Source organism: Buceros rhinoceros, unplaced genomic scaffold (genome assembly GCF_000710305.1).
Source record: "Buceros rhinoceros silvestris isolate BGI_N320 unplaced genomic scaffold, ASM71030v1 scaffold1553, whole genome shotgun sequence".
In the NCBI taxonomy this organism is placed as follows: domain Eukaryota; kingdom Metazoa; phylum Chordata; class Aves; order Bucerotiformes; family Bucerotidae; genus Buceros; species Buceros rhinoceros.
The window spans coordinates 81,339-97,127 of NW_010401619.1; the positions used below are offsets into that span (position 1 = coordinate 81,339).

General features: G+C 40.7%; 1 protein-coding gene across 1 annotated transcript in view; it reads right to left on the reverse strand.

Moving 5' to 3' along the window:
• The window catches only part of HMCN1 (hemicentin 1), a gene marked incomplete at both ends in the record, with an annotated part of 96,720 nt that extends 81,139 nt beyond the window's left edge, over nt 1-15,581 (reverse strand). The window contains 8 exons of the mRNA XM_010132326.1: nt 864-962; nt 1,626-1,820; nt 2,621-2,779; nt 3,994-4,107; nt 4,768-4,895; nt 5,307-5,448; nt 11,606-11,881; nt 15,460-15,581. Coding sequence (XP_010130628.1) covers nt 864-962; nt 1,626-1,820; nt 2,621-2,779; nt 3,994-4,107; nt 4,768-4,895; nt 5,307-5,448; nt 11,606-11,881; nt 15,460-15,581 — 1,235 coding nt within the window. The remainder of the gene's footprint in view (nt 1-863; nt 963-1,625; nt 1,821-2,620; nt 2,780-3,993; nt 4,108-4,767; nt 4,896-5,306; nt 5,449-11,605; nt 11,882-15,459) is intronic.
• Between the last annotated feature and the right edge of the window lie 208 nt (nt 15,582-15,789).

Genomic DNA, 15,789 nt, shown 5'->3' on the forward strand with positions numbered 1-15,789 from the left:
ACAAAAAATAAGTGGTAATTTCCCTTGGGCGTAAAATTTTAAGGGATTAGAATAGAGGTCAACAGAAAATTCTGCATGTTCCGTGAAGAGCCAACAGAAAGTACTCCTGGGCACATGCTTCATAAATTAATTCTAAGTAATAGGAATTAAATAACACTTCTAAATAGGTAAAAACACATCTAGCAAATACTACTAGCATTACAGATTCCCACTACAAATGGTTTCCCTGATGGCAGATGTACACATCCCACAAACATATACATTCCAGAGCATTATTCTTCCTTTTATCGCCAACTATCCAACTGAGATAATACACAACTTAACAGCCCTGCTATTGTCAAAGCTTGGCATTCACAGTCATCTTGGATCACTAAGAGCCCCTCACACTTATATCAACTCACTGACCTAAGCAAGTTCATTGCTGCTGTGGGTTTTTTTTCCCCCCTCCCCCAGAAACCCCATCATTAGCATTCATTTTGATGGTGATTTTTCATTCCTTAATAAATTTACTTGGGACTTAAAGAGCAGAAGACATGATAAATCACTCTAAGGTCTGTGTTATAAAGCGTAGATGGAATTAATTCAAATTAACGTAGCCAGTCAAAAGACAATGTTCTCACATGCAAAATTCACTGAAATCAATTACAATACTCCATGCAAACATCTTCCGATTCAGTCTGTGTGGGTGACTACATATGTGTAAATACATCACGTAAGATACATCATCATCTATGTGCATCACCTACAGACACCCTTGTTGTTGTACTAACACCACCACAACATCACCTCCTCGCTCTACTCCAGGTACTGAAATGCTGCCAGTCTGTCCTGTCATAATCGTCACCAACATTAACCAGCCTTACCCAGTCCAGTTACTGTGATTGTGGCTGGCCGTGACTGAATCCTTCCAAACTGGTTCTCGGCTTCACAGATGTAAGTTCCTTCATCACTGACCCACAAATCTAGAGTTGGGAAAAAAGAGATCACTACAAAACAGTGCATTGACTATGGAATATTGCTTACTACAGGCAGCAGTGTGTGTCTGTATGCGAGCAGACACCCACAAAACAGTACATAAGACAAGTTAATGCACTGTGTGTGTACAGTAGAGAGGACCTACTTCACCCAACTTGATCGTGTCTAGAAAGGAATAAAAAAAGCTAATTAAGAAAACAGAATAACATCACTTACATAAGGATGGCTGAAAACCTCCAAATAACTGAAATCACAAGGCCACTTGGAGAATTTTCAATTACCCAAACTAGGACTTGCTTAAAACAGTGACTTTAGAAAAAATTCTCTCAAAAAAATCCCCAAACCTGAAAGAACATGGCTCCTCAGGATCAACAGAGACCACAACTCACAGGTATCTAAAAACAAATGTGCAATAATTTCTATGAAGAGCAGCAAAGGCAACGACCAAACAAAACTGAATTCACAACCTCACGGCCAAATGACCTGTACATCAAAAGCAATGAAGTCAGTATCAGAAACACAATTTCTGATAAAAATCCAGCCTTTTAACAAAGTTAACTAATTTATAAATTAGTATAGTAATTGAAGTGCATTGCATGTGTCATATTTCCTTCGGGAATCTGTTTTTTAAGTAAGTTCGGTCTACCTACTATTAATTGATAGAGCTCCTGTTCTCAGCTGACTGATAGAACTAACTGCGAATGGTCTTGAGAAAAGGGAAGCACTGTTCAACCGCCTCCACTTAACCTTTGGGTCTGGGTAACCCTGAACATAGCATGGCAGCGTGATGTTTGAGCCTATATCCGCAGATTCATCACTGGGTTCCTGTGTGAAAACTGGGGGAGCTGGGAGAAGAAAGAAGAAAAAAAAAAAAAAAAAAAAAAAGAGGGAATTAACTGGGGTCCTGTGTGAAAACTGGGGGAGCTGGGAGAAGAAAGAAAAAAAAAAAAAAAAAAAAAAAAAAGAGTGAATTGAGGTTGCCACATGACCCTCACATTCTGCTTACACTATTGACAACCTAAACTTATGGCCCATTACACATAATTATTCTTCTAACCACTATTTCCCAACTCTAGCAACACCTTACAAAAGCAGCCTTGCATGCCCATACTTCCAATGGGAAGCTCAGAAATGGGCTAAACATCTCCAGAAATGAAGACACAGCCACTCCCATCAGATGAAGGCGCATACTCAAGTGTGAGCATTATGTTCCTCATCTCCTTCAAACAGCATTGCTCTTCACTTCAGAAAGTGCCTGACAGGATTATGCATGTAACCAGACATCATGTGTCAGGCCACAAGCAGTTTGAATTAGGACGAGGAAATGAAGGCTAAATGACAATAATCTCACACAGTAACTTATGTCAGTATGATACATTAAGAACTGTGTTAGGTTGCGGTTTGAGGAGTTTCCTCTGCCTTTCTCTTCCTCCTCATAACTTTTATGCTTTTCAAAAGAAGAGTGAAGGAAAGTTGGAGTCCAAACAGGAGAAGGAAATGGCATAGCGAATCCCACCAAGAAGCTGTTCCCAGCTCATGCAGACTGACAGGTATTTGTAAGAAAGGCTCAGATAACCAAGGCACCATTGACCAGACGCAGAAACACAAATCAGAGTATTTGCTGTATGGATCGCAAGCTACTTACAGCCAACATCTAGAGTTATCCTTCCAGAAGCTCTCCCTGCATCATTGGTAGCCACACAGGTATAGTCACCAGCATCCAGGTCTTGTGTTTCCTGGATCTTCAAAAGACCCCGATGAGGATCAATAATGAGAAATGCTGATGCCCTCAGCTGTAAGTCACCTAAGTTCAGACAGAAAAAAAATAGTAACTGAAATATAACAGGGTATTTATCAAAATTATTCCAAAAAAACATTGTTCAAGTTGGAAATGAGTTCACAATACAGCTGTGTTCATTTAGCAGATGAGTACTCTAACTTCCACACCACTGAGGGGAAAAATTCATCACTGCATTAGATACAATTCTTTTTTATTTATTTGTTTTGCGAGAGGAGCATAAACCCAAGTAGCTTTGGACCAAGATCAGCATTAGGATAGTGTGTCAGGCTGTATTTCTCCTTCCCAAATTAGAAGCTACATGTGGCAGCCACTTGTCCGCCAGCTCTGTACCATGCTGAGAACTCCACAAAAACGTAGAAAACAGCTCTGCTCCTTCTCAAGCTCAGCAGGAGCCGCAATACTGATGTGTAACATTCAGAATTGGCCCACATGCACTCTCTGGGATGAGTATCAAAGCCCTTGCTCTCAAATACAAGTCATCACTGCAGTGGGAGTTCAGAAGAAGCTTCTTTTGAGGGAAGGTTATTTGCAAACAGACCACAGAAAGATTTGGGCTCTCCTCCAGTCACTGTCAGAGGCAATACTGGACCGGAAAAGCTATCAGTTGGCAATATCCACCTAGCAAGATTATTAGTTTTCTAGAAAAATCAGCAGGCAAGTGGTTTATACAACCACACACGGGAGTCAGCTGCTTCTTCTGAGAATAAATGTTCAGTCTTGAGACATCAGACTCTGACTCCCATTTAACTCTATAAAAATTCCTGTACTTCTGATACTCAATATGCTGCCTCACTACTAAAGAAATGGTAGTAGACACCTCTGAGATTTGAAAGAAGAAGATAAAAAATTCCCTAGGCATTCCAGAGGAATTTGAACAAAAATCGATAGGAAAAACCAGAAAAACATTTTGTGAATTTTGCAGCATACAGTTAAACATTTCCTGACAGAACAACAAGCCTCACTGAAGTAGGCAAGAAGCTCAACTGTTGGTTTTTTTTTTTTTTTTTTAACAACTATGCTCCAGTACATTAATCTACTCTAAGCAGGAGCAAGAATTTACGCCCTAGAGCTCAAGCGTCATAGATTTAGAGAATTTCACAGGTCAGTCACTACTTCCATCCTACATAAAGCTTGTGAGGAAACGTAATCACTCCAAGATCATTTTTCTAAATATTCCTACTAAAGTAAATAAACCAAACACGAAGTAATAAGCGCACCTTTAAACCATTTAACTTGGGGCTGTGGGATTCCAGTTGTTCTACACTCCATAATAGTTGTGTCTCCAAGAGCAACCAGAAGTTCGTTTTGAACTACAGTCAACACTGGGCCCTCTAAAAGGAAACAATAAGGAAAAATTGAATTCCTCATGCAAAGCGTACATCATTTTCAAGACATAAAGCATGAAAGACTTGTAACATAGTAAGTTTTCTCTTATGGAAGACTACTTGCATTAAAAGTCAAATAGGCTTAAAAATCACATAGGGCGACAGATAAACACTGCGAAACACGGAACAGTAAAGTCTGGTCCAAAGCGCCAGGTTCATACATATAAGACTCAGGAAATTTAAGGATAAAATTGGGACAGTTTTATCATGTAGAAAGTAAAAGATTACAAGTCACTCTCCCTTCTCTAGCCAGACATTGCTTATTGAGAATTTTAGTACTCTGTTATTACATTATTATTACAGTGTTCAGAGGACACTATAAGAGCTACAGGAATTTACTGAAACACCATTCCGTTTCCAAAGGACTCCTCAGGTTTGCAAGCCTACCTTGCCTTAACACCCCAGAAACATTAAGCCCCATCGAACTCCTAGAATACTGCTCAGATTTGAACAGAGAAGGGACATGTGTGAGCTGTTCAACGTATTTTCTGGGTTTTTTGAAATTTCTACCAGCCTGTTTTGAATGGTTCTACTAAGTTTAACAGTTCCTCCCTGATGAGGATTAGTCTGGTTTTTTAATTTCACCTCGTTGGTTTTCTCTCTTACCGATGTAAGTAAGGGTGGATGTCTGTTTCTCTGTCCCAGCTAAGTTACTTGCCAAACAACCATAAACTCCTGCATCTTTTGGAATTGCCTTTCTTATGACTAAGGTGCCTTCTGGGGTCAGTCTATACCTGGGAACACACAGGGGACAAACCAAAATGATTAGTTAAAGAAAAGAGAGTAACAGTTACATCCACACTCCAAGCAGCAACAGCGGCAGCATGAGCAGATAGTTTATAAACAGGTATTGCTGTTTTTTTAACTCATGACAAACAATATTGGCATTATTATATCTACCAGAGAATATAAATGCATTTTGTGAAAAACATTTACATTAATCGTGTAGAAAGCCTTTGAAGAAGAAAACGAAAGCGTTTCTATTTTTAATTTCAATTTCCTCATGTCTAAGAGTTACAATAGCAAAGGTTGTGGTACTGCTTCCAAAACTCACAGACTCCTGTGGAAGAAACAGACTATTTTGGCATTCTTCAAAACTTTTCTCACACAGGAAAAAAATAAATAGAGAAAGCTGTAACTCCTACCTGCTTGAACCAATCATAAACATATCGTTGTGTGTCCATACTACTGTCGGCTTTGGGTAACCTGTTGCAGAGCACCTGATAGACACTTCAGAGCCTTCTGTAAAAGTCTGATTCTTAGGTGAAATGACAACCTTCGGTGGTTCTAGTAAAATAAATTAAAAATATTCATTTAGAAAACACAGATTATAATCATTGCTTTATTCTCGTTTTCAAAAGGCTCCATAGTGAGAAAACAATTCTAATAAAGGTCAGAGCCACTCATTTTCTCTAGCACTGTCTACCAATTTCATGCATACCTTCATAAAAGTTAGTAAGTCAGGATTGAGGGTACAAAGACCAAATTAATTCTCATGCCTAGAGTTTGCTTTGTTCCGAGATGCAGAACATGGAGCTCCCGAATGTGGGTATCAGTTCTGACAAAAAGCTGCCAGGCCCAAGCAAAGTTCACCAATGCGACCCATCAAGATCACAAAGCCAGGCTGAAATAGGTATAAGATCACCATTCTGAATAGAAACTATGAGAATATTAGCGGTTTCACAAGGATTCTGAGGTCTGTAAGCAAAAGTGTACGTGCAAAAGCATCCAGCCATGCTGCCTAAGAAAAGGAATAAATTCAATGAACAGCAACTCATTTGCATGCAGTTGCAAAACTGTAAACACAGACATATGTAATGCCTAATAATTTCCTTTATGGTTATGTCTATTAACCTTCCAAATTCATTAGTTTTTCACTTGTAGAGCAGATTTAATGAAAAGCTGCAGGGTCCTGGAAAGACCCTCGTGTGTTTCCTAACGGCTCTGAAACCTCTTGAGTTCCCAGGAGAAGGCAGAGCCGTAGTTCAGCAGTACTAGGATTAAATCCACGTTTGAGGGGGCAGGGAGAGGCAAGAAATGGATGCGAATTACAGAACTATCCTCAAGTGACTGATGATGCACGCAGCTTTCTCAGCTATTTTTACTTTGTATTAAAACCTGCCAAGAGACACTGGGAGATATTCTGCATGCCCCGGTGAGCAGAAGAAATACTTGTTTTTAACACAAAAGCAATGAAATTAATTGGAAAGAGACCCTATACATGGCTGTAATACTCAAGCTACCAGCTAAAATCAGTGAGGCCACATTTGTCACCAATTAACCATCTTGTTTTCTTGCCCCAAAGCCAGCAGCCAGGCAGGCTCATAGAACAGGTCAACATGTACAACAGGTCAATTTAATTTCTTTTGCTTTGTTCTTTGTATCATCAAGGTGAAGATTTGCACATGAGCCTTACCGTGCCAACCCCATTCAAGGCCGTAGAATAAAACCTTTTAAACAACACAAACCATGTGCAAAGCCTCCAAAGAGAAAGTTGGCGTGAGGATTTCAAGGTGTGAAGCTTTCACATGTGTAACCATCCTTGGCCCTAATATTCATTAAAACCATTTGAAGCAGTTAAACTGAGCATGAAAATTATTTCACACAACAAAAAAACCCTCTTATCACTCTTCATTAAAAAATAGATTTATTTTTTCACTACTTTCTGCATCCTTTACTTTGCCTTTTTTTTTTTTTTTACCAGAAGCCTTTCCCAAAAGCCACCCTGCAGATGATATTTGACTGACCCATTGCTTGTAAAGTATCCAGATTTGTGCAGCACCCTCCAAAATCTCTCCTGCCTTTTACACTACAGGCATTTTTGGAAAACTGAATTAGTCATCTGATGAGTAACACGTTAACAAGATTAAATAAGAACAACTATTTAGATGTATCCAGACCAGAAAAACACCATGTAAGAATGCAACCACTGCAGTGGTTTGCATACGTTTGCTGCAAATTTAAGAGTTTGGGGTTTGTATTTTTGTAAAATTTTCCTTCCTTGAGACCTCCCAGTAAACATACAGACGTTCCTACTTACCCACAGATACCAGCAGAGACTCGCTGGAGCCCCATCCCCATGTCCTGCCTGTTCACTAGCAGTTCTCTGTGGTTACAGCCCATTCTTGTTAGCATCAATTTAAAGGGTCTGAATTGATCTGCTAGGGCTTTGACCTACCAAAACACTGCAAGAGCAGATGCTTGTCACAAAATCCTGCTCTAGGTAATGCAGGAGCTGTAGTGGTGGGGTGAAAATTTAATTCTCTTCAGACTGAAGGCCTGCATGACCACTATGAATCCCTGTGTTACTGTGAGTTTTATAGCTTTGCTGCCATTTTTGCATGTGGAAACACGTAAAGGGAAATGAATGGCTTTGATCTCCAACTGTCTAAAAACCTACATTATGTTAGTGTCAAGGGCGTGTAACTGGGAAGGTGCAGGGAGGGATGGATACCCAAATCTACTATTATGGTAGGTATGAGCACATGTCAGTGAGTGAGGCAGAGGACTGGGGTTATGAAAGATTCCTCCCAGGGCGTTGATTTCCACTTTGATGTCAGATCAGGCACACAATTCACATTATATCCCACGTTATGGAACCACACAAATACACATAACCTGTCACTACATTCTCGAAAGGAATCCTCTCTGTTCATCTGACTTCCATTAAGTTTAAATCATGTTTTAGCAACATGATATATTTTATACTTTTATTCACAAGCCAAGTGCAAGAAGCATAAAAGAAAAATTGCACACAAGCAGAAAAACTGACAGAGGCTCCTGTTTGAAGAGCAAGCAGTCACACAGAGATCTCAAAGACTAAGATGTTTATTTCTGTATAGTCTCTTCTCAGAGAAAAGAGCAGAGGAAATTCAAGGAACAATGCATGGTGTTATGCCCATAAGATAATCTACCTCTTGTCCAGCTAGGCGGTCTCTTCCCTGGAATTATTCCAGGTAAGTGTCTTCATGCTGACAGTCCTACTGTGTTCATTCACTTTTGGTTTCTGTCCCTTGTCTGGGATGTACCACTGCTGTGGTTGAGCCAAGTCACACAGTCTCCTGGCAAAGTTTTTTTTTCAACCGGCATTTCAAGCTATTAATTGGCTGGTAAGTTCCCCAGCAGTTCCCTGCAGCAGACAGGCTGTGGCTGGTTGGGCTAACAGGTCCTGCTTCCCCCCACCATGCTTCTAATGTAGTTAACTCTGTTCATACTCGTCACGTGATGGTGATACCGGACAGGCATTTAAACATTTTAAAGTGTTGTAAAGAAAATCCACTGTGCTATGGACAGAGCAGTAACTACATTACGTAGGATTTTATTGTACCTGCCCAACCCGCTGAAGAAGCACAGCCAAACAGGATGGTGGCCCGCATGCTGCTCACCAGGGAGCTCACCACCAAGCACCCAGCACTTGGTTACCCCAAATGGCTCCCAATAAGACAAATGTTCAGTGTTGTCTCACTTCTTGTTCATTGACTGCTGGAATTCATCATACACTGAGATTACTAAACATCTCCACTAATCACCAACATAAACACAAACAAAAGCTGTAACAGTTTCTACATACTGTAGAGCTGGGCTGTAGAGAGAAAAGGCAGCTGCAACCATTTAAAGAAGCACTTCATTGTCTACTCTTACTTGCACCAGAAAACAGGCAAAATCAAGAACTACCATAAAATCACATCTAGCATCACCCAAATTTCAGGAATCTGAGTTTTAATTGTGTTTTTTAAATTCTTGGAGGAAACAAAAAAAACCCCACCACAAATCAAGTCTCTCTCTTTAGCACACTCACTCTTTCAATTAAAAAAAAAAGCACCTAAGTTCCTCAAAATCCACCCCCACAATCAACACCACTTATGAAGACATCAAGAACACCACATCAAGGTACCAAAACATGCCATATTAATTCAACCTGACAAATGTGCATACAGCAAACTCATCTTTTGCCTACAAGACTGTAACAAATTGGAAGGAAAACATTTACATGCTCATGGGTTTTCCCTCATCAGTGTGAAACATCTCATTGAGGAGTTTGTAGGGTCATTGATGGTTCTCACTTCTGGCCAGTCTCTAGCCTCACCTGGCTGCGCCAGGCTTCAAATAAATTATATGAAGCATCTGTAAGAGGCGTGAATGCTCTTACAATTTCATCTATGTTTCCATATAAGACTGTTTTATAAAACTGCATTCGGTGGCCTCTGGGACTACTCTGAGCTGTATACCACCACTCCGCAAACGGGCAGGAGTTTTAGATGGGATCTCCATCTAGCTGTGCTCAGTATTAGTGTGGGACAGCTACTGAGCCAGTATAGCACGATGTTCTTAACACAGAACACACAACCAGGGGAAAAATTCAGCTCCCACTCAAGATTTCAGTCTGTATTTGTACAGCTGCTGGCACAAAAACCAGATGAATGTGCTCTTACACACAACAGAAACAGCAGCATCAAACTGAAAGCTTTCAAAACAAGGGTTACTACAAACCACTTCAGCATGTGAAGCAGAAGCTGGGTTATTTTTAGAGCTACTAACATTTGTTCTCTGCCTTAACTCCCATTCCAGAAGGAAAATGGGGATGAAGGCAGTGTTTATTCTCTGATCCAAAATTCAGAGATCTCTATGGAACTGTCCCAACAATAATAAAGGGCTTCTATACAAATTTAATTTGACATTCTGAATTACTTGCAACTACCTCAATATATTAACAAGACTTCAAACTTCCTTCCTCAAAACTTTACTAACGACAGCTCTATAAAGCTTTTCGTTCTTAACAGAGAGCCAGCCTTGACTCTTTGCTGCCAAATGTAAGCTGTTCTTTGGAACACTATCCTAGAACTCATCAAGCACTACAGGTCGTTCATGACACAGTCACACTCCAGAGTACCTCCAGAAATCTGACAGACGTCTTTTTGACCAAGCAAACTAAACCAATCTCAAGTAACAGCCCATACAGCCATCCTGATACCATTCGGCTTTGCACAGAGCCATGGAAAGGTTGGCAGTAGGTTCCTTATTCCAAACAAAAAGGCAGAAATCCAAATTCAGCTGCAGTGTAGCATTTCCTATGTATTTATTCTGTTCAAAGCACGTTTCATCAGAAATGAGAAAACTCATCTCAGACTCTCAACAAAGCCTGCCTGAACTGTCCAAGAGGGTTATCTCAGACATGTTTTAGAGCTGTTAGCAATACCAGGACCAGCCAAAACGTAATTCCCAACTATTTGATAGAATCATTCTACATATAAAAGTGATTTAAAACTCACTGTTCTGTGGCAGCAGTAAACTCCTTGAGCTTTACTGTAAAAAGCTCCTAGAAGTAATTTGGTCATTGTGTTAAAGCTCCCAGCTGGCCTACAGGCATTAGGGAGGGAAATCTAGATCCCAGAAGAGCTGAACGAGGGAAGGGGGTGCTTCTCTTGCTGCCTTTAACATGCTTGAGTGAGCAGCTTGTTGGAAAAATCCTGTAGAACTAAATTTTCCAAACATATGGGGCTTCACGGCTTTCTTTTTTCTTTCAGCCATTCTAGAAATTTAGCAGTTTTAACTCTGCTGTAGCCATCCAAGGGTGATTCAAACGGATCAACGAAGACACACTTCATTATGCTGTATTTTGTAACAGGTCCTACATAACTGACTGCACATCTACTCATTCCACCTTGGTAAACCAGTATGTTCTTCCTATAACAAAATTACTGCATTTATACTTCTTTAAAAAAAAATTGGTTCCTGCTATGAAGAAACAACACAGATTTAGACCTTGTTTAGTCTCACCCATGCCACCTTTTTCAGTTCTGACATATTTCTGAAGTTCTTGCCTTCATAAAAATCTAGACCTTCATAACATTGTGATTAGTTCTTAGCTCAGCACTATAAAACAGATACACTAACAGAACACACAGAAAAACTTAAGTACTATTCTGTTATAAAGAGATATAAAATAATCCAGATGAACACAGAAACCTTTACTAGTTTAGTTACACATAACCATAGTTGTAGTTTCACTGAAAAAAAAAAATATCCAGATATCCAGCCTGGAAAGTTTCTCCAAGTAGAGGCTGGCTAGAGGCTCCCCTAAGTATTGAAGAGTGGTGTGTGTAGCTATTTCTGTGCTCTACTCTTTAGCAGACACTAACAATAGAACTACCTCAGTGTCCATTCCACTGTACATCAGATAAAGTGTAGTTACAGGAGGAGGATCAAGCCACAGCTCAGACACAGAGCACAAGGCAGCCTTGCACAAAGAACACCAGTGCTGTTTGGCAACTCCCACCACCATTTTAAAACAGGGAAGTACCACACAATGTTCTGTCTGTCTCCAAGCGGTTTTAATCAACATGCATAATAAATAAAATATAGAAGTTACTAAGAGAAGCACCTCACAAGATAAAGAAAATACAAACCACGACAGAGGAAGTTTAACATGCAGCTTCCTTGTTACCTTGCACTGTAAGGAAGACTGACGCTGTGGTAGATCCCCCCTCATTAGAAGCGATGCAGTTGTATTTCCCAGCATCCGTGAGCTTTACAGCCTTCACTTCTAAAGACAGGTTGCTCATCACCCTTATTCGCTGGGGCTCCATAAGCCTCACATCCCTGCCATTCCTCTGCCAGGTGAGATTGTAATGCACAGTACTTAAAGTTAAGCAGGTCAAGATGGCTCCTTCACCAGGAACAACCGTGATGTTATTAGGGACCTGAATCACAGGCGGAGGCTCTGAACAAAAACAACAGCATAAACAACAAAACCAGAAGATTAGGAAACCTTTACTTCAGTTGTGGATTCTTGATGGAAAACTTTAAGACTTCAAGTACTCTATAGTGTTAAAAAAAAAAAGTAACTTTGGTTTAATGGTTTAACATTTAGTTTCACTTCACGTTGCTGATTCCATGAAACAGAACCCAGGGCAACAACCCCATTCCCTGAAGCTAACCTACCTGACAGGAGCTCACATCACAAGAATACACCTGATTTAGGTCAAAACTATCATATCACACAGGATGAAAGATCACATCAAGTATGAGAGAGAATATAGAAATGTGTTCTTTCCCCAGTGGAAGATGAGCTCAAAGCTAACAAGAGATCAGAGCACCACAGCAATAGAAGGAAAACCCAGGACCACCATGATGGTTTCTATAGGGCAATGTGGAAGGAGAGAGCATTCCTTAAATTTGAATTCCCTTAAATTTACGTGATCAAGGACCTTGTCAAATAGGATAAGGAAAAAGGGAGGCAATAAACCCAGTAAACAGAGACACAGACCTGAGAGACAAATAATAGCAGACACAATGACAAGAAAAACTTCGTTATGCTAAGTGATGGGCTATCAAGAAGTCTTGAGCATCATTTCAAAGAGGGGCCAACCCGGACTTTGCAACAGACATGGGAGGAGCCCCTGGCATCGGGGGAAGCTGTTGAACCACGCAAATTGATGAAAGAATATGCAGGAGAAGTAAATCAGGCAGAAAGAGGCAGAAAGTTGCACGTAAACCACCACCAGTCAGTACTCCTGTCTGACTGAGCCTTGTGCCTGATCACCAGTCTGTCCTGCTTACTAAACCTTGTTTTAACACTCTCGGTGTCATCTTACTCTCCATCCCTTCTGGATGGCCCACAAGGACTAAGTGCCCACTACTGGGGGGGACCAGTGTGAGCAGACTGTGCCAGCTACTGGAGTCAGACAAGGGGGTGTAAACATCCCAGGCCTGTGGTATCAGCTACTGGAAGGACTGGGATCTGATTACCAGCTACTGGAGCAGGTGAGGATCTCAGGCAATGCTGTACCTTCCCCAAACCACGTTTGCCTAGGGGGAGTGCACGGTGGGTTAGCAAACTTCGAGCTGGATCAGCTGGCAAGAAGCATCTCTGGGTCAGGGACAGAGACTCTCAGGTCCCTGGGTGCACTGGGCTGAGCTCCAACAGCCAGGCAGGAGGAATTCCTCAGCTGGAGCTGCTCTAGGCACCAGACACTTAAAACATCCTTTAGCAGTTTCCACTCAAATCTTAGGCAGTTTCATTATCTTTTCATTCCTATCTGTACATATTTTACGGTATAACTGTCACTGTTTATTATTATTTGCTTTCCACTCTACTCATCTTCTATCACACTCCTGGAAGAGAGCAGCTGCAGTAACTTTGTACTGGAATTAAACTTTGAAACTACAGAAGTTTAAATAGGAGCAGTTTTCCTGATTCTTTTTGATGTATCATTTCATGCATTCCCATTAAAATAATTTAAAAAAAATAAGAGGTTTTTTTTTTAAAGCCCCCACCCCAGTTCTTCAAAAAAAGAAAGCTCTGCAATGAACAATATTCTCAGTGGGATGCTTTAGCAGAAATAAGACAGCTGTAAGAGCAAGACCAAATCAGCACACACTACTATCCCAAGAAAAGCAAGGATAGCAGGGAATAAAAAAAAAGTCCAAATTTATTATGAGTGAAAGTCACTCCTAAGCTCAGAGCCAGCCTCCTCCTCATTTAAGTCTCCTGTGGGGTCTCAGATGAGGTTCACAAGCTTTACGCAAGATGTCTGAATACCACAATGGTGGACACACAGAGCCATCCCCCAGCCAAACTCTGAGCTGAATTCAGAGCACTTCCTACTGGCACTTCAGTCAAGGTGCCTCCACAAGCTAACAAGCTGTTTGACATTTTAAAGATTTAATACTAGCTAGAAAAAGTCAAATTCAAGTGTTTGCCTTTTCTGAAACTAGAGAATGTTGGAACAGTTTCAACAGCTTTCACACAGCAGTTGACAAAATGGATTATCTGTGATACACTGTCTGTCAGCTGGGCAAACCAATGATACTTGAAAAGGTTGTTTACTTTGCTTAAAGAAGAAATTTCAAGCAATTTTCCTAATATTTGTACACAAGGGCTTCAAATCAACCCCCTTGCATTAGTCCTCTGCGTGCCTCAAAGCAGAACTTATTGCTCGTGTTTACATAGTAAGTCAGTCTCCCTCCCCCTCTCAGTGCTCTGTAAGTAAGAGGATACAGGCATTTTTCCCTTTGTCACTCTTGACTTTCAAGCACTACAAATATCATGAGAAAAAAAAAAGTTAGGATTCTCTTTCAGTTTCCTCTGGGAGGAGGAGGATGTTTACAACTTCCAGACCAAGAATCTTTATGCCCACAACTTTTGGGGCAGAATGTAACAGCTTCTTGTCCTCCAAAGCACGGTTTGAAACAGGTGATGGGAATACCCTATTGGCCTGAAGGGTTTTCATAGCCAAATTATAAATTAGTGCTTTAGAGCTAGGACTTGGGTAAGTATTGATGTCACTGTTCTATTCCACTCCAGTACTTTGTGTAAAGTTTTCTGACTAAAGGTATGTTCCTCCTCTCAGATCCACCACTCAGTGTAAGAGGACTGTTCCTCTACAAACTTCACCTTGATGGTACCACACCGGTTTCTTTGGATTTGCTGATTCTGCTGTGAGAGAAACATTTTAGCCTGGAAAAGAAGAGGTGAAGGGATATGTAACCACCCTCTTCAACTACTGAGTGGATTGTTTTAGAGAATACAGAGTCTGAGTTTCTCAGGGCACAAAAAAGACATATGAGATTCTGTGGTCATGATGTGCAGCAGGGGAAATTCTGACTAGACATGCAAAATATTTTCCTAGTGGGGCTACTTAAGCGCTGAAGGCTGTCTGTGGAACTTGTGAAATCTCTATCCTTGGGGACATTCAAAGTTTGATTGGACAAGTTGCTGAGAAACAAGATCAAGCTTGGAAATTAATTCTGCTTTGAGCTCCGAGTTGAACTAGATAACTTCCAAACTCCAGCCTAAACTGTTTTGTGATTCTGATTCACACTCCCGGTTAACTAACATAAATTAGCTACTACAGAAGATAAACAACAAGATAAACAACTTTCATTTCAGCAGTTATATGAAACCCTGAGACTGAATTCAAACTGCTGTCCTGAGCTCTGTTATCCTGGCTACTGCACTAAGTGAACTGACTCAGCTCCTGTGTTTTCCCTAGGCAAGAGAATGAGAGCAGTTTAAATCTGAGATTTCTATTTCTGCTGCTACAGGCCCTACCTATCCTGCAAACCCAACTGGTAGTGGGAACTAATTAAAACAAATCCCGTGTTAACTTTTGTTAATACATGTGTAACATGTAAATATTGTTAATATTTAATTGAAACTGAATAAACACCACCATAGTCATGTACATGGGCACAATATCCTTAGAACTGGAGAAGTATTGTAGTGGCCCTCCGTTTGTCATCACAGCACAGTGCATCAGCACCATGCTTCACGCAGAACGATGGACTGCTACCCACCTGACACATCCAGAAACGTCTGCGCACGGCCACTTCCTGCACTGCTGGTTGCCAGACATTCGTAAAAGCCTTCATCAGACAAGGACACGGTGGCAATTTCCCAGCTCATACTAGATGACTCTCTGGAGGAAGAAAAAGGTATACTCGCTCAGTTCCTGAAGGAATCAAGAGGCATGAGAACATGGTTTCCTGCCTACAGACACAGGAGATTTTTACAATAATTAAGAGGAAAAACAGAGTCCCTGATGAATTGAATTGTATTTAGATCTGTGGATTTTAGTTAAAGCACAATATATACAGTGTCAGGCTTCTTCTAAGCATAAAGAAATG